The 25812-nt window shown below is 43.2% G+C and overlaps 1 protein-coding gene across 3 annotated transcripts; it reads left to right on the forward strand.

Moving 5' to 3' along the window:
* Positions 1 to 7: 7 nt before the first annotated feature.
* Positions 8 to 9430, forward strand: Thap6 (THAP domain containing 6). 3 transcript variants are annotated; one of them, XM_005068084.4, is made up of 5 exons: positions 8 to 134; positions 832 to 934; positions 2073 to 2280; positions 3305 to 3427; positions 6916 to 9430. In XM_005068084.4, exons 2-5 carry the CDS (start codon positions 855 to 857, stop codon positions 7150 to 7152), a joined length of 648 nt encoding a protein of 215 aa, XP_005068141.1. In that variant the 5' UTR covers positions 8 to 134; positions 832 to 854; the 3' UTR covers positions 7153 to 9430. The 3 variants fall into 3 exon arrangements, with proteins under 3 accessions (XP_005068141.1, XP_021081707.1, XP_021081709.1); XM_021226048.2 differs by lacking the exon at positions 8 to 134 and adding an exon at positions 330 to 396; XM_021226050.2 differs by lacking the exon at positions 8 to 134 and adding an exon at positions 416 to 692.
* Positions 9431 to 25812: the final 16382 nt, after the last annotated feature.

Below are 25812 nucleotides of genomic sequence, written 5' to 3' on the forward strand. Positions count from 1 at the left end.
GCGGCCACCGGGCACTATGGCGCCTGCTCACGTGATCCGGGGCGGCCGGATGTCCGGTTCCTGATGGAAGGGGCGGAAGCGGACTGAGACGCTAAGTCCGTCGTCGACGTTAGTCGGTGTCTTCGCTGCTAACGGTAATAACTCTTAGGTTGGCTCCTCTTTCCCCCCTGCATCGCTGCCAGCCCCGATCTCGGGGCGAAGGGGACCGCGGCGACGCCGGGTGGGCCCTGCTGCAGGCCGCCCTCGGCCACCGGGCGCCTGCGAGGAGAGGCCCCGCCCCCGGCCCGCGACCGCCTCCTGAAAGGGGCGGAGCTCGGGGGCAGCGCGCGCAGCTCCTCGAGCTGGCGGTCGCCTTCCTTCCTTTGCCGTCTCGCTTTGCAGGTCCCCAGCTAAGACGTGAGGGGGAAGTAGGCACGCCGGGACATGCCCCAGTGGAACCCGCAGATGGGTAGTGAGAAAGAAAAAACAAAAACACTGCATTCATTGAGATCACAATTTGGAGGGACACTTGAAGGATAATCGTGTGTGGTGTGCCCCTGGGGGAAAGGGGACCCTCCAGCTGAAAGTTGTAGTGTGCCAGCGAGAGTTAGGGTGCACAGACCTGTGGCAGGGAAAAACCAGGTCCCTGGTGTCTTGTGTAAGGACACAAGAGAAATAACCAAGCCTACAAAGTTAGAATCTCAGACCTCAAGGTGCATAACTAAAGGTCCTCTCTTACAAAGTTACCGAGACCTTAGAGAATTTTAGCAGCAGAACTTCAGAAGTTGGGGGCTGGGAAATTGCCTTTGACTTTAGCCCTAAAGTTACTGACTCATTTTAATTCTCTTACAGTTTTGTTATGAGTTGCTAAGATCATGGTGAAATGTTGCTCGGCCATTGGATGTGCGTCTCGCTGTTTGCCAAACTCCAAGTTAAAAGGACTGACATTTCATGTGTAAGACTTCGCTGTGCTCAGGCCAATACATTGAACTTTTACTGAAATGAACGATTCTATCTAAGTCTGCAGTTTCAGGCATTAGTTCCCAAGTCCTTTTAAAATAGCTATGTGCAAGTTTTAGGTGCCAAGGAATCAGAGGAGATTAACACCACCACCAAAAATAAAATACCCACAAGTTGACAGACTCGCCTTTGCTAATATTACTTGCATTGTAACTATTAAGTTCACTATTGTTTGCTTGTATTTACAGTGTAAATTAGAGGTCTTTGTTAAAATACACATCCCTTCTATTTAGAAACAGGGGCTTAAGTGTTCACTATAAATTATTTAGCTGCGTTGCAGATAAAGCCTGAGGATTCTGCTTTAGTGTTTTAGCCATTCCTCTGACACCCATGGGAAGGGACTAATAGGATTTAATAAATGTGCTAAGGATTTTACAGCTTTTGTGTGAAGAACACTTGTCTTAGGGAAAGATCTAGTTACTTTGCTAGACATGGAAAAAAAAGTATGTATACACTACCTTATGAAAAAAAATGTTTTGAACTTGCTTGAAAATTTTAAAACTATGATTATTGACCCGCATATCTTCAGAATTCTAGACTCCACAGGCTTTCATAGAGCATCTGTAGGCCTGCTATATGTTCGATGCTATCCAAAAGTGAAAGAACAAGAGGCCCCATTCATTCAGGATAAAATCTGGCTGTCATCTCAGAAAGGGAAACGCCAGTGGTACTCTTTAACATCTGTAGATATGGGAAAACCTTTAATTGCAGATCTTTCTACAAGGTGCTAAATGTCCATTGACAAAAGTCCATATGATACGATAAATTAGAGGTCATATGTCTGAAAAATGGTTGGAAGAAAAATACAGACATTAAAACTGAGTTATGAGGTAAACAGGATGTCTCAGTGGGTAAAGGCTAAGTTCAACAACCAGGGCCCACCTGATGGGAAGAGAGAACAAACTCCCACAAATTACCCTCTAATCTATACTGTGCATACTGTGGGGTACACATATGCACACATGCAAATAAAAATGTACTTTTTAAATTAATTTGTTATGTAAGCAGGAGTCATGATTTCCTAAATATTTCAGTTCAAATACATTTCAACAGTATTTAAATTTCCTTCCTAGATTCCCCACAGATGAAAACATCAAACGAAAATGGGTATTAGCAATGAAAAGACTAGATGTAAACGCTGCAGGCATTTGGGAGCCTAAAAAGGGAGATGTGCTGTGCTCCAGGCACTTCAAGAAGACAGATTTTGACAGAAGCACTCCAAATACTAAACTGAAACCTGGAGTCATCCCTTCTGTCTTTGAGGCCCCGTATCACCTACAGGTTTGTTTACGGGCTCCTGCTCGCTGTGAGCACCCACCTCCTGGGACAGTTTTGAAGACTTCAGCACTCATGGGTTTGTCTGTGGTACTGTCTTCATCTGAAGTGCATTCTGTGTGTTTTCATAGACTGTAGCTTCTGCTTTTGTGATGCTTTAGCCAATGACATGGCCCGCAGCCACCTGTAAACATTGGTACATGACTAGGGTTTAGGTAAGTGGACTGGTGGAAGGAATCGTCTTAACTCAGAACCAGCTTCTTAAAAATCAGAGAAGGTTGAGCTGAGGTTCAGGTGGATAGTCCTTAAGAGCTCAAGAGTGGAGTGGGGGGCATGGGCTTTAATCCCAGCACTTGAGAGGCAGAGGCAGGCAGGTCTCTGAGTTCAAGGCCAGCCTGGGCTACAAAGCAAGTTCCAGGAGTACACAGAGAAACCCTGTCTCAAAAAAACCTCAAGAGCAAACTGCAATCAGGATGAAAGTATGGTTCCAGGTGAAGTCACAGATGTAAACTCTAAAGCTTAGATATGAACGGAAGTCAAAAAAACACAGGGAAAAAAAGGATACGTGAAAAAGAAGAGAGAGATGAGGTTACGAAAGGAAAACAGAAGGTTGGATAGTAAGCCTAGTTGAATTCCATTCTTTCTCAGTAGTGCTGTGAGTTGTCCACTTCGCCCTTGATGTCTCTCTTAATAAATCTGAGAATGCTTTGTCTTCCAGAAATGTGAGCCAAGATTGTTTCTTGTAACTTATGTAGTCAGGTCCTCTTCTGTCTTCTTTTTCTCAGCTGGTAGGGAGTATCCTCTTTGATTTTCACTCCTCTTCATATTTTTTGGGAAATTTCATGTTTATAGATGACCCCTGGAGTTGCTTGAGGGATGCTCTCTTAAAGTAAACAGAAGGAAATGTACTGACTTCTAGAGCAGTTTCCATGAAAAGAAGTGTGGTGTTTTACTACACACAGTTACAAAGGAACCCAACTGTAAGAACGGGCACAATATCTCAATGGTTTTTATTAACTGTTCCCAACAGGAGAGGAGAGAAAAACTTCATTGCAGAAAAAACTTCATTCTCAAAACCCTTCCAGTCACTAATCACAGTCACCAGCTTGTTGGTGCCTCGTGCATTGAAGAATTCCAACCCCAGTTCATTTTTGTAAGTAGAATTATTTGCTGAGCTAATTGCTGTTAATTGTTTTAAGGTGAATATGGTCTCTCCACTAGGATCAAATATGTCAGAGTCATAGCAAAAAACAGAATGTACACTTGTCAGGGAGGGTTCTTTAATATATAGTTTTCAAACAAGCTTGCTTCCCAGGGTCATTGTAATTGGAACATATGAGGAGCAATATACAAGCAGTTACTCTTTTGGTTACATACTTAGTTTGAAGAATGCTTTCACAAGGATGATTCTACCAATAAAATAATTCTTCCCTTTATGTATTATACTTTCTCCATGGAAATATGTAATTAAAAAAATAGCTAGCCAGGCGTAGGTAGCACACACCTTTAATCCCAGCATTTAGGAGGCAGAGGCAGGAGGATCTCTGTGAGTTTGAGGCCAGCCTGGTCTACCAAGCAAGTTCCAGGACAGGCTCCAAAGACAATACAGAGAAACCCTGTCTCAAAAAAAAAAAAAACAAATAAATAAGCCATATCTTTAGGTTTCAGTGAAAGGCAGTCACACACATTAGAGCATTCAGGCTTGCACTTAACCTATTCACAAATCTGTTCCTATAAATGCCAGGCATTGAGTAGAAACTTTTTCTACAGCTTTGTAATAACTTTAAAATCGGGTACTATTAGTCTACTCACTTTGTTATTTATCAAAGTTATTTTGGCTGTTATCAATTCTTTGCATTTTTATATGAATTTAAAATCCCTTTGTAAAATTCTACCAAAAGCCATGCAGGAATTTTCACTAGTCTGCTGTTGCCTCTGTAGATACCACAGGGAGAATAGAGAGTCAGGGTAGTAAGAGGTCTCGCAGGAATGAACCTGAGTGTTCCCATTAACCTCTCAGCGCTGTTCCATAGCATTCAGCACCTGGTGTTTTGCTTTGTCACATTAATATTAATATTTGCCCTTAATATTTTCTGCGATTGCTTGATGCTCTAAATGCTACCATTTTGTTTGCTCCAGAAGATGGAAATATAATTTATGTTGATCTTATATCTGACAAACTTGCTGAACCCAAATATTAATTATAACAGGGTTAGGGTTTTTGTTTTGTTTTGAGGGCACCAGATTTTCTGCACAGATTATCATGTTCCCTGTGGTTAAGGACAGTTTTAATTCTTCCTTTCTGGTATAAATGTTTTATGTTCCGTTGCTTTTTCTTGCTTTACTGAACTGCTTGAGCCTACAGGACTGTGATTAAGAAGTGATGAGAGCCAGTATCCAGGCAGTCCCATCTCCTAACATGATTCTTCTTTTTTAGGTTAATGTGGTAAGTTATGTCGGCTGACTTCTAAAGTGCTTAACTAACCCTTTACTCCAGGATGACCCTTACTCCATAATGCATCATTGGTTTTGTGTATTTTGTATACAGCTTGTGAATTTATCATTTAATCGTTCCTTGGATGTTCAAGAGGGATATTTAGTCTGTAGGGCTCCCCTCTTCCTCTTCTGTAATGTTTCACTTGTCTGAATTCAAGATCAGAATATTATTAACCTTTCAAAAAAGTGAGAAAATCTACCAACTTTTCCAGCTTACTGGAAAAGGAATTTAGCAGAATGATAAATTTTTTTAGACCTAAGTGCCAGACTTGTCTAGTGAAGCATTGTGGACGTTAGGGGGTTGTTTTGTTTGCATGTGGAAGAAAATAATAATAGCTTCTTTCTTCCCCGACGTTTGTCCATTTCATCACAGCAACAGCATTCATTAGGTTAAGGTATTTGATAATACCTCCTTACTGACCCTTTTGTAGACTCTTGTCGCGGGCGCTCTCTCACTGCCGACATTTGTCTCTGTCTCGCACATTGCTGATTAGTCAGTCTGAAGGTTTAACTGTTTTCTTCATCTTGTCATAGAACTCAACTTTTGTTCATTTTCTTTATACTTCCCTAGTTTCTGTTCATCGATTATACTTATTTCAGTAAATTGTTCTTGTCTTTTTCTAGTAATGTGAAAGCTGCTGTCATTGTTAAGATTTGTATCTTTCTAGTCTAGGCATTCAGTGATATTAATTTCTTCCTAAGTATTACATTCCACAATAAGTTATGTTTTCATTGTCTTTCATATTTTCAGTTTCTGTTTCAGTTTGTTCTTTAACCCATGGGTTATTTAGAAGTGTGTCATTTGGGGTAGGGGAGATGGCCCAGTGAATATAAATGTAGTAATTGTATCTTCACAGGCAGACACAGACTTCCCAAAGCAAGCTGGCTGGCAAGATTAGCCACATCGACTTGCTCTGCATTTGATTGAGAATCCTTACCTCAGTGAATGAGACCACCAGTAGATGAGTCTGGATATCAACCTCAACCTCAGGCTTCCACATGCACACACACATAAAAGTAGAGGAGAAAAAATGATCTCCTTGGTTTCCCTGATGTTTTCCTTAATCTATCCACTCCTGTATACCAAGCTCTGCCTGGAGCCCTACAAAGTCTTCCAAGGCTAAGCTGGGGCAAGTACAGGCCTCACACCTCTATTTCCCTTCGTCACGAAGCTGCCTCTCCTATGTAGTACCCATTACCCTCAAGTACTGTTTAGGTCTCTGTGACACACATTGGTTCATGTGTTGTCGGTCCAGTCTTTTACTTCATCTTGGCTAGACACAAAAGTCCTCTCCAGTAATTTTAATTTTAAGTAACTTTACAAAATTAGTTTATAGTATCTCTCTATGTCAGTGTTATTTTCCTTGTTTTCAAATGAACAGGAAAAAGTATATTGTCGAATACTTAAGCATAGCCAAGTAAATATTGATGGGAATTAAATTATCTTTTTTAAATTCCAAGACTGGCGTCCTCTCCAGTCCCCAGCACTCAGCCTAAACACCCACTCCAGTGTTTCTTTCCTGGTATAAAGTAAACTGTTCATTAAAATGAAGGAAATATTTACTGTGCCACACACCATCACTAAATCCTGGAGCTGGGAATGTAGCTCAGTTTATAGATTCCTTTCCTAACAGTCTCGAAGCCCAAGGTTTGATCTCCAGCACTGCAAAAAATGGCACTGGGAAATGCATGCATTCCTTAGATGGAGGTAGGAGAATCAGAAGTTCAAAGTAATCCTCAGCTACATGGCAAGTTCAAGACCAGCCTCAGATACATGAGCCCCTGTGTGAAAAACTAAATAAGAATAACTAGATACCGGCGCCACAGTTAAGGAGTGGCAGCTGTGTAGCTTAGCAAGTGCCATGGTGGCCGCTGCAGTCGTCTGCAGTGCTGGTCTTCCAGGGCAGGAGCCCAATGAGAAGGGCTTCTCACCAGCAGTGTTCCATGCTCCTCACATAAGCTGAGCCTCCGAAGGAAGAGAGGCTTAGGCACCCTACTACTGCTTCCGCTTCCTATCCCCTTCTTGTGTTCTTTAAGCCTCTAACCGTCTCCTCTCCATACCGCAAGTGAAGAAATAGCTGAAACTTAGTGCTAAGCTTGTCTAACCACTTATCTTTCTTATCTGAAAACCTGTTTATGTTACAGGAACATAGCTACAGCGTTATGGACAGTCCAAAGAAACTTAAGCATAAATTAGATCATGTGATCATCGAGCTAGAGAATACCAAGGAAAGTCTACGGAATGTTTTGGACCGAGAAAAACACTTTCAGAAATCACTGAGGAAGACAATCAGGGAACTAAAGGATGAATGTCTCATCAGCCAAGAAACAGCCAGCAAACTGGATGCCTTCTGTTGGGAGTGCTGTGAAAACACAGAATGAGGCTGGATCTGTGAAGTAATTTCTCATATAGTCCATCTGCAACTGACATCGATGATGCTTCCTAGAAGACCCTCACTCCATCACCAAATCCTGTCAGCACTCACAGCACTTTGGATGCCTAGCAGCATTACACATTATCCCTGCTAGCCGGAAACTTACTGAAGATGTGTAGATTGTGTTGTGGTTATGCTTTTGTATGACTTGTGATAATTATACAGACCTAAACTAGTGCTGGGTCACTATTGTAAGACGGTTAAATCTCAAAAAAGTAAGGAAATATATCAAGATGGCCTCATTGGTTATAGCAATCAGAACATCAGAATTTTAACTTTGACTGCATTTATGTGTATATGCTTTATAGTGATTTTAATTTTAAATATTTTACTATAAAGCAGAATTTGTTTACAGCACACATTCGTCTTGCATCCAACCCAAGGTGCTTTCGTTATTAATCATGCTAAAGAGTATTGTTCTTAATAAGGCACTCCATGGCACTGGCCCAGAGAATAGCCCACAGAAAAGATTTATTGGCTTTTAAGAGCCAATTAGAGGAGACTCCTGACAGGCTGACAGTTTTCTGGTACTACATCATTGCTCCTCACAAGGACTAGTCAGGATAGCTTCAAACACCACAGGCTGAAAGCGCATGTTTGACTCCAGTGAGCAGTTGTTACTGCACAAGGACGTGTCCTCCCTGCTGTTGTTTTCATTCAGCTCTTCCATGCACAGGGCTGCCACCAGCTGAAGATTTGCAGTGCTCTTTTGTGGTTTTTAGGAAGGTGATATTACTGACACTTTGAAAACTATAAAACATAAGGAAAGCTATTTCAAATGTGGGGGTCTTGCAGTGGAAACAAACAGAACTGATGACTGTCCAGTGACGGTACAGAAAAAGAGCATGCAGAAGAGCTGTCTGGAAACTTCTTGCAAAATACACAAAAGAAGAGCCTTAGCTAATCACTGATTGAGCCCAGTGTTAGGAATTTTACTTCTCTCAATTCCTTACCAAAAAACCTGCAGTTAAGAATCACAAGTACTGTACATTAAAATAAAAAATATTAGCCAGAGTCCTACTACATATTAGGCACAAGTCTGAGGATGAACTTATTCGGAGTCTTTAGAATGTGTGCGGCAATTGTTTCATTGTGTTAAGGAATCACATCCAGTTTTCATTTATTTGTTCCTTTTAACTTCATTTGTTTTATGTTAGTACCATAAGGATATGGTCAGTTGAAGTTTGTTGTTGTTGTTGTTGTATTTAAGATATTGTATTTTCATATAGGACTTTAAATCTTCCCTCTAGAAGAGATTTTTTTTCCCAATATCTGAAAGATAATTATTGTGCTAAGATTGAAATTACTGAGGTTCTTCTATTACCCTCAAGTGTTTGGGGTTTGGTTTGGTTGGTTGGTTGTTGTTTTTTGTCTGCCTGTTATTTATTTTCCTTGTTTATTTTTTAAGTCACAGTGGGTACTCTAACGAGAAGTGTGGGTAGAATCTAAATCCTCAGCCTGTATGGGACATGTATATTTAAGTTGGTGACTGGGCAGTGGCAAAAAGGAAAAGCGCAGCAGTGTCCAGACTTCCCCAACCCTGGCTGCCTGCAATAAAGCAGGCCTGGAGGACTCTCAAGAGGAAGGTTCCAGTCTCTGCCCCATTACAGTTGCACAGTCACTTTGGCTGCTGTGTCCTGTGACCTCAGTCTTTGTCCTCTCTTTCACTGGGTCTGTATCACTGAGACATTGGTAACTGGCTGGGATATCAGTAAGGACCCAGAGCCTCGCATGTGCTCTTTACTCTTGGAGAAATAGTTATCAGTAGAAATCAGACTTAAAGGTCCCTACCACCTGCCACTTAAAACAAATGCCTGAACACATGCCCTACCTCAGTCCTCTGCCCAGAGGTTGTAGCCCAGGTCTTCGGGGAAAGAACTGCTGTGTATAAAGAAAGCTAAATCGTGACCTATCTGCAAGTCCTCAAGCAGCCTAGGCTGGCCTCAGGGCTCTAGTTTCTAAACAAGGACTGGCCTCTAGCCCCTGGAACACACTTGAGTTCCAAAGAAGAGCTAAGTGTGGTATCTTCTCCATTCAAGTTTAAATTTGTGGAAATAGACTTTGTTGCTAAAGGTACCTATAATTATGCAAGTCTTTTAATTTGAAAAAAAGGTGAAAATACTAAATATATACTTAGTTTTAGTTTTTAAAAGTAAAATTCTGACAAGTAGTTGAAGAATGGAAGCTATTTATTTGAAAAATAAAAATTTTGACATGAAAGAAAACAAAAATTGTCTAGTAGTGTTGTGTTTTTGCGCCTTGATTCAATAAAATGGTCAGGGAAAGGAAAATGAAAACCACATATGTAAACAGAGGTCTTGCTTTCATCTGTGTCTTCCATCAGCCCTTAGTATGAACTGGGCTGCTTTCAGTAATCTCTTAAAGCTGCAGCTCTTCATGGTCCCCTGGCAAGTGGAGAAGAACAGAGCAGTATTGCTGGGTGTGAAATACACTGCCTTTGAACCCAGAAGACTCCCAGGCATTCCTAACTCAGCAAAGCATGCAAGATAGAATGGTTTGTCTTTTACTTCGGGGAGATGTACTGGCATGCCCCAAATTACTGTGTCTCCTGAGTGTTACAGATTTTTTGCCCCACCCTTTACAACACATGTGTTTCATGGATGCCCTGAAGAGAGTGTGCTAGACACTTATAAAAGATTTAATTATGTGTTTATGAGAAAAGGTGTGCACATGAATGCATGTGTCTGTAGAGTCCAGAAGAGGATGTAGAATCCCCAAAACTTGAGCTAGCTGCCTGATGTAGGTGTTGGGACCCAAACCCAGGTCCTCTACAAGAGCACTATGTGCTCCTATCCACTGAGCCACATCACCTTTCTTTTAAAGACCTTCCAGAGGATGTAGCCCATTCTGGCCTAGAACATGTGACCCTCGTACTATGGTCACAGGCGTGCACTAACATGGTAGGTTTACATTTGTCTCATTGGATTAACCTCTAAATTTTCCAGGAGCCAGAGTGAGTGACGGATTAAATGGAGGCATGATGAGAGTCAAAGTGATTTGCACTGAATACCTCCCATTTTTCTGGGAATCTGAAATGTCTAGTCTGCGATGGAACGCTGGATACTTGAATCCACTTCCCTGCTACGCAGGATTTCCTACATTATTGTCACAGTTTCATTCCACCGGAACCTCGGGTCATGCTTGACTATACTGAGGAAGGAATCTTGCAAGTTTCTAGTGTCCTCTCAAGTTCCGGTCATGTGTATTTTCTCCTTGCTTGTTTTGAGTTTGTTTCCTTTCCTGTAATAGCCACAAGGACAACTATATGCTGAGCTCTGTGAATCTTTCTATCAAGTCATCAGATCCAGGGTTACCCTTGGAGCCTTCAACCCAGATGTTCCTTCAGAATTGTCTGTCAGTCTGGGTAAATAAAGCTGGAATAATTGACAATCCATAACACTATTCACAGTCATAATGTGTTCTCTACCCCCAGCATTACTATTCAGCTGGTCTCTTTTTTTTAAATGTCTTTGATCCTGTAATGTCTTTAAAATGTTCTCTCTATACTTAAGTATATGTGTAATCTTTCATGTTCATGAAGTTCAACCATGTACCTAGAAATCTGTCCAAACACCTTTTCTTTTCATTATATAGCTCCTTTCGTATTCCCTGTCCAGGACAATTTCACTGGTTTAAGCCAATTTTTTTGCATTTATGGGGGAGGAGCTATATATGTGTATGGAAATACCCATGCCACAAAATGCATGTAGAAACTTTTGAGAGTTAGGATTTTGGTTGGTTGGTTGATTTGTTTTTTCTTTCCACATAGGTTCTAGGGATTAAACTCAAGCTGTCATGCATGGTCACAGGCATTCTTACCCTCTGAGTCACAAGCCCTTATTTCTTAACTTGATTTCCTGTGTCCTAGTGATAACCAGAGAAGTCCTACCTAAACTTCATACATCAATTACAATAAATGTCAGTGGCCTAAAAGCGAGTGCAGTGGTGTGGAATATTTAACCACAATGTGTGGAACGAAACTGTAACAAGCTTCACTCAAGCAGCGTTCGTGTTTTAAATGTGCTCAAGAGGGGCATTGGGCCCGACTTGCTCTAATCCCCATGTGCCACTCAAACTGTGTCTAAAATGCCAGGAAGAAGGCCGCTGGTCAGTGGACTGTCCCCATGCCCGTCGTGGCAAGAGGATGTCAGACACGGACCACCCTCTAGACCTGGCCATGGACGATGATGAGGAGTGAAGGGGCACGGGCTCTTTTGACCTGGCCACTGTCATCTCTGACAGGGAGCCCCGGGTAGGCATTAAGGTATCAGGGTGAGCCATCTCTTTTCTCTTGGACACTGGTGCCACACACTCAGTCCTGAGGGAGTTCTGGGGGCCCACCTCTCCATATCGTTTCCCTATTGTCAGGGTAGGGGGCAGCCTTACTTAACCTCCTCAGACCCCACCACTCAATTGCATTTTCGGTGGAATTCCCCTCACTCATTCATTTCTGGTTACACCAACCTGTCCTGTGCCCTTACTGGGAAGGGGTCTTTTAGCCAAGGTAGGAGCTTCTATTTCTATTGCTCCCCCCATTCGCCTAACTCCAGACTCACCAGCGGTTCCTCTCCTCCTCCTCCTCCTAGCCACTCACCCTACTGGTTCCAATATGTCATTTCCTCTGCCAGCCTTTCAGGTGGATCCCCAGGTCTGGGACACCCAAACCCCTCTGTGGCTAAACACCATTCCCCCATTGTCATTCAGCTGCAGGACCCGTTGAGGTACATCACTCAGGTCCAGTACCCACTCAGTCTCCAGAGCCTTAGGAGACTTAAACCTACCATCTCTGACCTCCTAAGGAAAAGTTACTTCATCCTACAGCCTCTCCCTTTAACACCCCTATACTGACAGTTAAAAAACCTAATGGGTCCTAATGAGCCTGGTTCAAGACCTCCAGCTCATTAATTCTACAGGTTCCCCTCCATCCTGTGGTTCCTAACCTTACACACTCCTCTCCACTATCCCCTCATTTCTCAGTTTTGGATCTTAAGGACGCCTTTTCTCTATCCCTCTCAACATTCAGTCTCAAAATATCTTTGCTTTCACCTGGACTGATCCTGACACTCACGCCTCCACACAGCTCACCTGGATGCTCCTACCTCAGAGATTCTGGGACAGCCCACATCTATTTGGCCAGGTCCTGACTTCTGACCTGCTCTCTCTGTCTCTCCCCAAATCTAAATTCATACAATATGTAGATGTTACTTTATTTTGCAGCTCATCCTTAGAAGTTAGCCAGACTGACACCTCTGCTCTTCCAAATTTCATGTCCAGCAGGGCTTATAGAGTCTCACTTCCAAGGTCCAACTGTCCACTCCTCAGGTCACCTACTTGGAACTAACCATCATCCCAACTCACAAAGCTATTACCTTAGGAAACACCTAAGCTAGTCTCTTGCAGTTCCTTCTAGTAAAAAGCAAATTAATCATTTCTAGGAATAGCTGACTTCTTATACCCCTGGACCCCCTCCTACTCTCTCCTTGCTCATCCCCTATATGAGGCAGCTCTTGGCTCTCCATATGAAGCCCTCCTTAACCCTGTTGCTAAGCCCTTTCAGAAACTCACAGGCTCTTCTCCAGGTGCTAGCCCTTCATCTTCCAGACCTAACTCATCCTTTCTCCACTATGTAACAGAAAAGGAGGGATACACCCTTGAAGTTCTAGGTCACTAACTCGTCCTTTCTCCCTCTATGTAACAGAAAAGGAGGGACACACCCTTGGAGCTCTAGACCACCAGTTAGGATCTTCCTTTGCACCGTAGTGTATCTGTCGAAGAAACTAGACCTAACTGCCCAAGGGTGAGCGCCCTGTATACTCGCTTTACCAGCTGCTGAGCTCCTCATTCATGAGTCAAACAAGCTAACCTTTGGGTCACCCATCACTGTCTTCTCCCACCACAACCTGTCTCATCTCCTAACTTATAAAAGCTTACAAACTCTGCCTCCTTCCGGAGTTCTTTCTCTCCAGGTGGCGCTGGTAGAAGATGCCTCGTTTATTTTCCAATCCTGCCCATCCCCCAATATCTCAAACCTTCTACCTCAGCCTAACACTATTCCCCATCTCATTCCTGCATTGAAACCCTGCTCCATCCTTCACACGTACAAGAGGGCACACTACCTCAGGCCACCTATACCTGGTACACAGAGGGCAGCTCCTTTTTACATAAGGGGACCCGTAGAGCAGGCTATGGCATTGTGTCCGATACCAGGGTGGTGGAGGCACAGGCACTCCCCGCCCATATACTAAGCAGCAGACTGAATTAATAGCCCATGCTTTCCAGTTAGCACAGGGATTGTCCTAAATGTTTACACAGACTCCAAATACGTCTTTTACATCCTCCTGTCCCATTCTGCTATCTGGAAAGAGTGTGGGCTACTTACTACAAAAGGAGGATCCATAACTAACTCAGGTCAAATTACGGCCATGCCAAAGGCCTCCCACCTGCCCAAAGCTATAGGGATTATTCACTGCCGGTCTCGTCAGACAGCTGGGCTGGTGAAGCAGCTGGGGCTGCAGCCCTCGGAGACCCAGATCTACCTCACCCACCACAGGGAGTTTACACACTACAACCCACATCCTCACAGTCACCTCCTGACCCTCGACAAATCCTGTCCTGTCTACACCAGCTCTTTCATCCTGACAATAAGGCTGTGTCTCATTTTGTCAAAGCTCACCTCCAGCCCACTTCTGAGGACTTACATATCTTAAAAGCTATCACTGCTTCTTGTAAAACCTGTCAGATGTCAGATCCTAACTCCAGGTATCATAGTCCCCCTTTTCCCACCCACCAGGTCAGGGGCTTTCTCCCAGGGACTGACTGGGAACTTCACTTTACCCATCTGCCCACAGCCAGACAAGTTAAATATTTCCTGGTATTAGTTAATACCTTCTTGGGGTGGGTAGAAGCATTTCCAACCACTAACAAAAGGCCCAGTCTCTGACATCCTTCTCAGGGAAATTATTCCCTGGTTTGGGATTCCAGCCTCTCTTCAGTCAGACAATGGTCCTGAGTTCACCTCTCAGATCTCCCAAACCCTGTCTAAAGCTCTCAACATCCCTTGGCATTTTCATATCCCATATCACCCCCAGTCTTCAGGAAAGGCAAAACAAACTAACCATTCTTCAAAAAAAATCTTGCTAAAATGTCACCGGAACTTCACCTTGACTGGGTAAAGCTCTTGCCTCTGGCTCTCTTCAGGCTTAGGGATCTCCCCAAATGATCCCCTTACATCTCACCCTTTGAACCCATGTATAGGCGGTCAGTTCTGACACCTGGCCTCTCACCTAAACTCTCACCTCTCCCTGACCACCTGCTTACATCCTTACTTTATCACCTCCGTGCCCTCCTATGGAACTTTACTGACCATTCCCTACCTCAACCATGTGCCAACCCCTGTACATCCCCAATTAACACAGGGAACCTGGTCCTTCTCTATCCTCCAGACCAACGCCCCTCACCCATATCCCCTAAATGGCAGGGTCCCTTCAAAGTAATTCTTGTCACTCCAACAGCTGCTAAGCTTGAGGGCCTTCCCTACCTCAAACCCTTTACTTCTCGACCTGAGACTCACCCCTCATATACAGCTACTGCAACAGGACTCTGTTCCCTTAAGCTTTGGAGGACGCCTTGCTATTTCAGAAGAATAAGGCTTCACGCCTACAACCACTCTGTGCTGAACTGGGAACCCTGGATGATTTCCTTCCTGACTCCTCTTCCTCTCCTCAGGCTGATCTGAACTCTCCTGTTTCTAATGACACCCTGCTCATCAATCTCCTCTCTATGTATCCCTAAATAACTCATTCAAACCTTCTTTTTCCCCTCAATATATGTTTTTATTTAAATTAGAAATGTGAATATTTCACATGTCAGTCCCAGCTCCCTCTCCCACCCCTCCTCCCTTGTCCCTCTACCAGTCCCCCAGCCCCCCATCCAATCCCCACATCATTCCCCAGGGAGGGTGAGGCCCTCCTTGGGGGGGGGATCTCCAGACTCTGTCATTTCATCCAGGGCAGGACCTAGGCTCTTCCCCATGTGTCCAGGCTGAGAGAGCATCCCTCTATTTGGAAAGGGCTCCCAAAGCTCATTCATTCAAAACTTCTAATCCAACTGATTGCCAGGCGGAAGTCACGGATCTGGAGACACAAAGACCATCAAACATTTGTGCCTCCTGAGTGAAGGTAACCATACAAATTCCATACAGCCTAGACGACAATGAAACAACCAGCTAATAAGCTATTAACTCTGACAGGGTACTAAACACCAAACTATACCACTATGTGACCATAACTGCAAGCTCAAAATTAAAGTGCTCTTCATTGTGCTAAAGGTATCTGCCAGTTTTTAAATGTTAATGCTTTCAACCAAATCGTTTCTAACATGAATTCTAACATGAATGTGCTGCTAATGTGTCTAATACTTATGTTTTCACAAACTCAAAGGATTCTTGTAAGTTCCAGGGAGCCAAATTGGACCCACACAAACATGTCAGATTCACTCCAGATAAATATTATTCAATCTTCCCCTGGTCCCAGGACTCCTTTCCCTCATCTTGGGAGCCCCTCCCTCATCTTACAATCTTCCCCTCAAGTACCAGGACCTAAGAAAAAATAATTTTTCCTAAACTTAACCTTGTCCTCTACTCTGCCAACATCTTTCCAGGTATAAAGAGGTGCCAGAAAGTTCCATACAGCCAGGACTGTGATGAAACAACCAGCTACCCCAGAACATGGCAGCACCCCAGCTTTCTCAGGTTCCCCAAAGATGGTCAACGCCCCCCAGGTCAGCAGGAAATAGTCTTGAAAACTCGACACCCTTATTCCCCAACCTGCCACGCCTAACACCCCACCTTTTTAATAATAAGAAGAGGTGAGATTGTTGGAAGCCCAGCATTATGCTGACCCCGCTCCCTGACAATGGACGGGACACACATGCCACCTTATGGTCACACGTTATGGGGCTGTGTAAGGACTCAGTACATACGTGCAAACTTCACCTTTAAAGCAAGCGCTCCTTACCCCTTTGCTCCTTTTTTTTTCTATATTCCCGGTTGGTCAACACCTAACCTTGTTCCCGTCTTCCAATAAACTCCATGTGGGTTTGTTGAGTCTCGTGGTTTGTGTTTCATTGCCTGCCGCTGCAGCAAAAGAACAACAGAGACCCTAATACACTCACAAAAAAAGTCATACTCTGAGGAAGACTTTGGTCAAGCACTTTAATGCCCTCAGATGTGAGGGAAAATAGGATCCTCTGTGTTCCATGGGCTTAATATTGTGAAAGGAAACTAGGAAATGTGAATGTGGTGGGAACGTGTCAAGAGGTCTGGCTGTAGCCATGGGTTCTTCTTGTCTAGAGCCTGACAGTTGCACTTACAGAAGGCCTGAGCCCCTACCTGAAGGAATGTAAAAGACATCAAAGTAAAGAATGAGGTCAGAGTCTGGGGGAGGAATGAAGGTGGGTGGGTCTGGAGGCCTGGGTGCCACCTTCTGACTTTCTTAGCTGTTTCACAGTCAGACTCCACATGGCTTCCTCAGGTTTCATATCCTAGTTCTAACAGCTGTCACCAACCTTTCTTAGAGAAAGTCTTCAGCAATGTCCCCCAGGTTCTCAAATCATTCACAATGTATAAAGCAGTCATGCTTCTCCTCAAAGAATTGTGCTTGGTGGTCAGCACAGCTCTCAGAGATGTTTGTGGGAAAAGGAAGGGTTTTGTGAGAACCAAGAAACCCAGGAGCAGATGACACACAGTTTGTAACCTGAGGAACACGTGGGTGTAGATGGTGGCAGTAGTAGCAGTGGAAGAGGAGATACTAAAAAGCATATTCAGAAGTTCCACACATTTTTCAGTTATAGGAGTGATATGCAGAGAATATGTCAGGCATTGGACAAACTACAAAAAGAAGACCCATTTCTGGTCCTGAAGGTTACTGATCAGTGAGAGAAATTCTAAAACCCATAATTCATGGATATCAAGGATGTTATATCTGAAAAGGATGGTTTGATTACTAATTTCTCCTTACTGTACATTGCTTTAATTGATAACATCATACTGTAACATTAAGTCTGAGTGTTGGGGTCTCATTCATTTGATATATTCTCAGAAACATAAAGAAGTTTACCTATTAACATTTAATGTAATAACCATTTTCAACAGTCCATACACTACTGTAAAGGATACAAAGATAATAAAATGAAATCTATAATCTATAGGGACACAGAGGTATCTAACAAAATACTGATATGTGGCAAGTGCTGTGGCAAAGATAACAATACTAAAACTAATGAAGCCTCAGAATTTTTTAAGTGTGCCAATGTGGGCAATTTACAAGTTCTGAGCCTTATTGTTTTTATCTGCTGCATGGTAGGTGTACCTGATCCTAACCTTGCCTCAGCTGCTGACTGCATGGTTCAGGGAACCTGTGTGTCCCATCCCGCCACTGCTTCCTCTGCTGCTGTCTCAACCACTCCACGTAAGGAGGTAAATGTTGGTTTTGGCTAAGTCTCTATCCTTTTATTTTACCAATAAAGATTTGGGAGCTAGATGCTGGGATGCAAATCTGTTAGCTCAGATGGGCAGAGAGAGCAGGTGGTTAACCTTCCTCCTTCACCATCATCCCAGAAAGAGCTCTCCTACGTAGTCAGAAACAAAACAAAACACTTCCAACCAGATATCCCTCCCTTCTAATCTCTCTCTCTCTCTCTCTCTCTCTCTCTCTCTCTCTCTCTCTCTCTCTCTCTCTCTCTCTCTCTCTCCATATATATATATGTGTGTGTGTGTGTGTGTGTGTGTGTGTGTGGTGTGTGTGTCTTTCTCTTTCTCTTTTCTCTGACCTCCTGACTTCCCCTCACTCTCTATGGTTACTTCCAGTCAGCTGGTTGCTTGCTCCACCTTTTGACCCATGGTTGATTTTATTTGAATAACATAATTTTGGGGTTCACAGCGTGATCAGATACATGATTCTGTTGGCATCCTCATCAGACAGAATAGGAAACCAAAGCACTCATGGAAGTACAAACACAAATGGATTGAAATCCCAGGCAGCTCTACCACTTTATTACATATAGGTCATAATCCGGGTGCTGAATTTCTGAGCATTTACAGTGTAGACAATAAAAGAGAAAACTATGTATAAAGCCCAGACATACAATGAACTTTTCATGGAATGTTTTTCTCTTTTAAATTCCAACTCAGAAGCATTGGAATGGGGTCAGAACAAAAAGAGAAGAAATCAGCAAGAGGAAGAAATATTTGAAGGAGCTGATAGCAGTATTGAGAAATGTGACCAGGAATAAACAATGCTACTCAAATCATGTCCTATAGATTGGTGTTCAAGTGAATTTTCAACAGAATGTAGATCAATTACATCATGAAGCACAGTTTGATTCAGTCAATGATAGGTTTTCGTGAATGGAACAGTGTGTTAATTGGTGTTCTGGAAGAAGTGCCTTATCTCATTCTGGAATAGTCACAGCTCAAAGTCTGGCTCCTACTGAGTCGCTTGCTAAATAGTCTTTGACCAACAGAGCTGTGGTTTGTGGTCAATTAACAGCAGAGGAGCTCCCGACAGATCTGTGTCAGATAATCAACTCCCCCAGATCCTTGTGGCAGACCATATGCATTTGAAAGGTGACATCACATCTGACTCAGCAGTTTGAGGCCTTGTGCTTTATAAAATAAGTGCTTTTATTAAATAAAGAATGAGGTACAGAGGTTATGCAGGATGCCAACCACAAAAATCAGAAATGAATACCTTGTGGAGACAGGCATTTAGCCATAGAAATAAAGTATACTCAACACACAAGTCAATAAAAATGAAGCCTACTTGTGATTATTTCAGAAGTAGATTTTATAATGCTATGAAATGCTCCTGGGCTACACAACTCTCCCCAAAATGCAGCTACCAGATTTTTAGCTCCACAGTCCAGAACCAGGAACTAAATAGACCTCTTTCCTTTATGAAACCATCCAGTTCCATGTATTCTGCTATAGTAACAGAAAACAAACTAAGATACGCATTCTACAAACTAATATCTAAATCATTTCATCTGTGGAAAATGGGAGGTTACTTGTTATCATTCCCTTCATCATTTCCCAGGGTACAGAGTCCTTGTCCTGAATTTCTATTTCCAGTGACACCTGGAAATTTCAAGGAATTTTCCCAAGCTGTACTGGCTTAACTATTGAGATTCTCAAAACCATTGTCTGTGTAGGTGTGGTCATAATGTTTTACTTAGCATGTCTGTAACTAGTCACTTAACAGAATCCAACCCTGTCCATAACATTCAAACACAGATTTCCAACCTGCTCAATGTCCCAGAGAATCCAGAACATGACTGTAAAGTCTCAATCATTGAGAAGTGTCACCTGCTCTCACTCTCATAGAGTCAATCACCATTTTTGAAAATCCTTATGTTTCTGTTCTTCTTAGGATTTGCATTAGACACCCATGTTCAAGAAGTTTGTAGACAGAAGTTTCTGCTCCACCCAGTCCTTCAAAAGTTCGGTCCCAAATAAACACACAGAGGCTTATATTAATTATAAACCATTTGGCTGATGACTCAGGGTTCTTATTTTCTAGCTCTCTTTTAATTATTAGCCTATGTCTATTAATCTGTGTGTGATCCTGTGATCTTGGCTTACTGGTGATGAATGAGTCTCTTGCTACATAGTGTCTCCCAGAATTCTCCTAGACTAGTAGCCCAGCCTATACTTCCTGCCTGTCAATTGGCCAAAACAGCTTTATTCATCAACCAATAAGAGAAACATATATTCACAGCATACAGAAGGACATCCCCCAGAAATGTTTGTTTGGGGAAGATTTAGTTTTCACTAGAAAGACAGATAACATTTACAAGATGCTGATCTCTATTCCAATCAACTAATTTATCTTACAGCCATCCTGTAAGGTAAGGACTGCTGTCAATCATTCTAATTCTGCAGCGGAGAAAACTGAACAGAGAAGAGTAACCTGCCCTTTTCCCAGGCCTCACAGCTGGAAGAATAAAAACAGTAAGAAGAAATCTTATTCTTGTCAGCTCTGATCTGCAGTGCCAGACCGAGGTTTGGATGTTGAGTTGTTGAATTATTCACAATGTCCTTCATGCCAGACTTCAGCAGTTCCATTCAGAAGCATCCAGGGGGTGACTATGAGGAATGAATGTGATGTCATACTGGTCTGAGGAGGAGGAAAGCCCACAGTTACTCATTACCACAATCTGAATCTGTCTGATGCTACTGCCAGACTCAGGGTGAAGTCACCTCCCCACCTTACAGGCAGGACAAGCAGGCATGCATGTGTTTCTCCTACACTGGTATCTGTCCCCTTCCATAGCCTCTCTGTGCTCTCAGAAGGGATGCATGGAATGATACAATGGCCCTGATCTATAAGTATGGAAATAGAAGCTTTCACCACTCTTCCTTCTGCTTTTTAACATGCATGATTCTCACTCTCAGTGACTTGCTACTACAGACTGCCTGGGTGATGTTTCACAATCAGATGCAGCAAACCACACACAGCATACTGTGTATAGCTTCATATACAGCGGGCTCTAGAAGTTCAAGTATCGGAATCTAATATCCCTCCATTTGTTAATCAAGCAGTCTCTCCCTCCCTAAGGGCACGTCTCCTGACAACTTGAAGTTCAAAGGCAAAAAGTACGCTCCCTTTCCTGTCACTCACACAAAAATACCAAGACTTCGTTTATTTGCAGTACTAGGAGTTGAACCCGAAGTCTTACGGATGTTAGCACTGAGCTACACTCCCAACTCTTTTTTTTTTTTTTTGGTATTTTTAATTTTGAGACAGGATCTCACTAAGTTGCCCAGGCTACACTTGCATTTACCCTATAGCTTACACCAGCCCTGAGCTTAGTATCCTCCTGTCTCAGCCTCCCAAACAGCTGTTATTACGTGATCCTGGAAACCTGCCCTGCTTTAGACCAAGAATTTTCTGGCACTAATGGACTTGGCTTGAGTTCTGCACCTATTCTTAAGTCAGTCCCTCTGACCATGTTTGCTATGATTGGTGGGCTTAGGCTATGCCACAATTGTAGAGCCAGAAGGACAGGGAAATGGTGATTTCATGGAAGGAACCCAGAGTAAGGTTCCTTCAGTGACGGTGAGGATGTGTGCTGGACTGGGCAAGCACAGACAGCGGCCATGGCAGTGAGAGCACTGGTTCCCTGAGAGCCAGGTTGGGGCACTGCAGAGAGGAGCGCCTTTGCTAGGAATCCTCTTCTCCATATGTTTTCCCAGCAGAATAAGAACAGTTAAAAGCATACCTGGGACCAGTAAGAAAGACACAGAACCATTTTATCACTGTATTTGGCCCAGACATTTAATGATATTCCTGATCTTATGGCAGCGCAGTTCTCAACTCACTGTGGACCAAATTCATCCACAGTTGTGTGTTCACAGGCTCATACATTCAGCTAGATGATTCTGCAGCATGTCAGCCACATGTAAACAGTCATAGGTATCTCCCCATGTAAATGTGTACCCTTAGATGGTGAATCTCTTAAGTAATGGCCCACCAGTCTACTTTTAAGTAAATGTATTTATTGTTGTTGTTATTATTTTGGTTTTTTTGACACAGGGTCCTGCTATGCAGCCCTGGCTGTCCTGAAACTTACTGTGTAGATCAGGCTAGCCTCAGATTCACAGAGATCCTCCTGCCTCTGCCTCCTGAAAATCCCAGGATTAAAGATGTGGCCACCACAACCAGCTTCACAACCCTCCTTCCAGCTCCCTGTGGAGTGTTGCTATGCTTGCCTGGTGAGGTAGAATTAAACAAATGTTCTTATAGTTTGACTTTTTTTAATGTATCATTGTAAATTCGAGACAAAATAGTTTAACTCTAATATGATCATCACCTACTATTAAATAGTTATGAATCATGGGTAATCTTCCATCTGGAGCCCTATCTACTCCCCTTTCCTGGTCATTTTTTGGGGGTGGTTTCGAGACAGGGTTTCTCTGTGGCTTTGGAGGCTGTCCTGGAACTCGCTTGGTAGTCCAGGCTGGTCTCGAACTCACAGAGTTCGCCTGCCTCTGCCTCCCGAGTGCTGGGATTAAAGGCGTGCGCCACCAACGCCCGGCTCCTGGTCATTTTTAAGCAAATCTGAGGTAGCATATATTCTATAAATACACATAGCTCCTAAAAGTGCAATTCTGCTTTGTTTTCTTTTCAGAATAATAAGCCATACATTATTACCACACTGGGAACTAGGTAACAATAGTCCTTTAGCATCATCAAGCGTCTGTCTAACCAGTGTTCATGTTCCCCAGCTGCCACTTTTTTAAACAAAAATTGTTTGAAACAGATGAAGGTCATGCATCGTACTTGGTCAATGAAATATCTCGTGCCTTTCACTCTATACTGTCTGTTCTAGTATCATTCCTATTGCTGGGACATTCTAATAAAGGAGTTTAGGGGAGAAAGAGTTTACCCAACTTGCAATTCTTGGTTACAGTCCACCACTGCAGGGGAGTCAATGCAGCTAGTCACATCACATTAAGAGCAGAGAAAATAAGTGCATACATGCTCACTTTCTCGTCCTTAACTGAACAATGACTTAACATTGTTCACAGTGGGCTGTGACTTTCCATTGTCAATGAACTTAATTAAGGCAATGCCCTGCAGACATACCCACAGGCTAACCCAAGGTCGACAGTTCCTCACTGACATTCTTAGTCAGGGTTTCTATTTCTGTGAAGGGACACCATGACCACAGCAACCCTTATAAAGGAAAACACTTAACTGGGACTGGCTTACAGTTCACTGGTTTAGTCTGTCATCAGTCGGGCAGAAGCATGGTAGCACACAGACAAACATAGCGCTGGAGGAGGAACCAGAGTTCTGCATCTGAATCTGCAGGTGGCAGGGAGAGAGCCAGCCAGCCTGGCTTGAGCTCCTGAAACCTCAAAGTCCACCCCCACCCCCAGTGACACACCTACTCCAACAAGGCCACACCTCCCAATATCACTCCCTAAGCATTCAAATATGAGACTATGGGGACCGTTCTTATTCAAAACACCACACTGACATTTTCTTCCAGATGAGTCAAGTTGTGTCAATTGACAATTACAGCTGGCCATCACAGGGTTCCTCCCTTTCTTTTTACTTACTCCTTTTTTTTCCATAAGAACAAATTAATAAATCTTTTGTAGTACAAGGATGAATTTTAAAAGCTACTTCCGTGGATCTTTTACTAAAATTGAGAGCCCGAGTATCAAAGCATGAGATGAAAGGCCAGAATTCTGGAGTCAAATTGCTTGGGTTTATTACCATTTCCTAACCACATCTGCACTCTATGTGCCTCCATTTTCTCATCTTTAAAATGGGAGTGACAACTATTCCTGTAGGAACTCCTGCATTACACTGACCCCGCCCCCTGAGGACGGGGGGGGGGGGGCACGCATAGTGACCGGCTACATCATCATTACATCACTTGTTACGGGACTCAGTGCACGTGTGCAGCCCCCCCCTTTAAGGGACCACCTCCACGTGGTCGCTCTCTCTCATCCTCTCTCTTATCTCTTACTCCCCTTACTTTGCTCTCTCTCATGTCTGACTTCCCCCTTTCGGTCTCGCTATAATAGACTATGGTTAACGTGCTCTCCGTGGCTCATGTTGTATCGCCCTGGTCCCGGTTCCCGTCCCCGGTTCCCATCTCCTGCAACACTTTCTTTTTCCATTTTTCTAATTTCTAATCTTAAGTAAAATGACAATACCTATGTCACTCAGTCATTTAAAAAGTCAGGGATTTGTATATTCCAGTGCTTAGACCATAGTAAACAAAACAGAATTGAAAAAACTGAGAAGTAATGAGACTGACTGGTCCAAGGTCTTACAGCTAACTGGTGACATGGCAAGAACTAGAACACTGATTTATCCCAAAATGCCATCAGAAAAACAAATATTTACATTGCAATTCATAACAGTAGCAAAATAAATCATAAAGTACCAATGAAAATAATTTTATAGTTGGGGTTCACCACAGCAATAAAGGACCATAGCATTAGGAAGGTTGAAAACCATTGAATTCCACTGGTTTAATACTGTGTTTCAATCCCTAATTGAGAAGGGCTTGATAAAGTGGGTACCACTCTGACTTCAGATGTTATTGCCATTTTGTTGTTAAATCTCTGACTTCGGGAGTTTTCTGCAGCCCTTGGTCCCCCTGCTCTGCAAAGTGGAGGAATTAGAGGAACAGCAAAGATGGCTGAACCTCCTTTAATAGAAACCCCCAAGCCAAGAATTAACCACTCTATTTTTAATGCAGCCTGACGCTTGTCTTTCTGATCTGAGCAGCTTCACCTGTTAGTCAGGAACTACATGTAGGCAATTTGATCAATAAACAAAAAAATCATCACTTGATTACTTGTAGATATCTGCAGAACTGAAGATTTCTTGTAATTAAACAGTTGAGGTGTGCAGCATCTGTTCACAGACCTGGGACCTTGTGATGATGAGAAGGCATCGAGCAGTGTGTTAGTACCCATCATCCATCTCTGCACATCACATGCTCCTAAATCAGCTTGCATCACAATGGGGTTTTCAAATACAGTCGCCTCTCGTCTCAGCACCTTATCTCTAGACTTAATTGGCCTGCAGTACCAAGTACCACTCCAGTAACAACCCCAGTAGATGATTCCCTAACATGTGCTATATAGGGAAGTCAGAGCTGCGCCTCAAGTCAACACTAACCACAAAGCCTTTATACCCCCTCAAAGACCATTAGCTCCAGCCGTAGCAGAGCTTCCTCAGCTTGACCCACAGGCATCCGCCTCTCCCATGCTCCCTGTGTCAGCCATCCTGATCCATGGCGTGTCTCAAGGCAGCTTCTAGCATTACTCACCAGACCCTATGAGAGTCCCTCTCCCAGGCAGGGAAAGCGCTTACAGTCTAATCTAATGCAGGGTATGTCACCATTGTAGCTCTAACTCCAGGCTACAGAGCGCACCTCTCGGCAGAGTAGTGCAGGGCAAAAGCAATCTGTCTTTGCAGAGACCCAAGTCCTCAAGTGTCCCCAAAGCCACAGGACAGGCAGGACAGTCCTTCTGAACATCCCCCACCCATTCTAACTTCCATTTCAATTTATACTCAAATTGAGTCTCAAAAGTAAGTGCCATGGGCCAGAGAGATAACTCAGTGGGTAAAGACACCTGCCGTCAATCAAGCCTGCCAGCCAGGAATCCACACAGCAGAACAAGAGAAAATTTTCCACAACTTGCCTTCTGAGCTCCACATGTTCAAATGCACACACACAACAAATAGATGATAGAAGATAGATAGATAGATAGATAGATAGATAGATAGATAGATAGACAGACAGACAGACAGATGAGTTCTCTGTGTAGCTTTGGAGCCTGTCCTAGAACACTCTTTGTAGACCAGGCTATCCTTGAAATCAACAGAGATCCACCTGTCTCTGACTCCCAAGTGCTGGGATTAGAGACGTGCACAACGACCACCCACCTGTAAAACTGCTTTTAAAGGTGTATTTTAATCATTTTAATTATGTGTATATGTGTGTTTGTGTAGGAGTATGTTATATGAGTGCAGGTGCCCAAAGAGTCCAAGGTGGG

Source organism: Mesocricetus auratus, unplaced genomic scaffold (genome assembly GCF_017639785.1).
Source record: "Mesocricetus auratus isolate SY011 unplaced genomic scaffold, BCM_Maur_2.0 Super-Scaffold_100006, whole genome shotgun sequence".
In the NCBI taxonomy this organism is placed as follows: domain Eukaryota; kingdom Metazoa; phylum Chordata; class Mammalia; order Rodentia; family Cricetidae; genus Mesocricetus; species Mesocricetus auratus.

Bases quoted from the DNA above. Each gene is read 5' to 3' on its own strand.
- Thap6 (XM_005068084.4), top strand. From the start codon at position 855: ATGGTGAAATGTTGCTCGGCCATTGGATGTGCGTCTCGCTGTTTGCCA. The intron at 935-2,072 runs GTAAGACTTCGC...TTTCCTTCCTAG, and splicing joins AAAGGACTGACATTTCATGT to ATTCCCCACAGATGAAAACA. The intron at 3,428-6,915 runs GTAAGTAGAATT...TTTATGTTACAG, and splicing joins TCCAACCCCAGTTCATTTTT to GAACATAGCTACAGCGTTAT.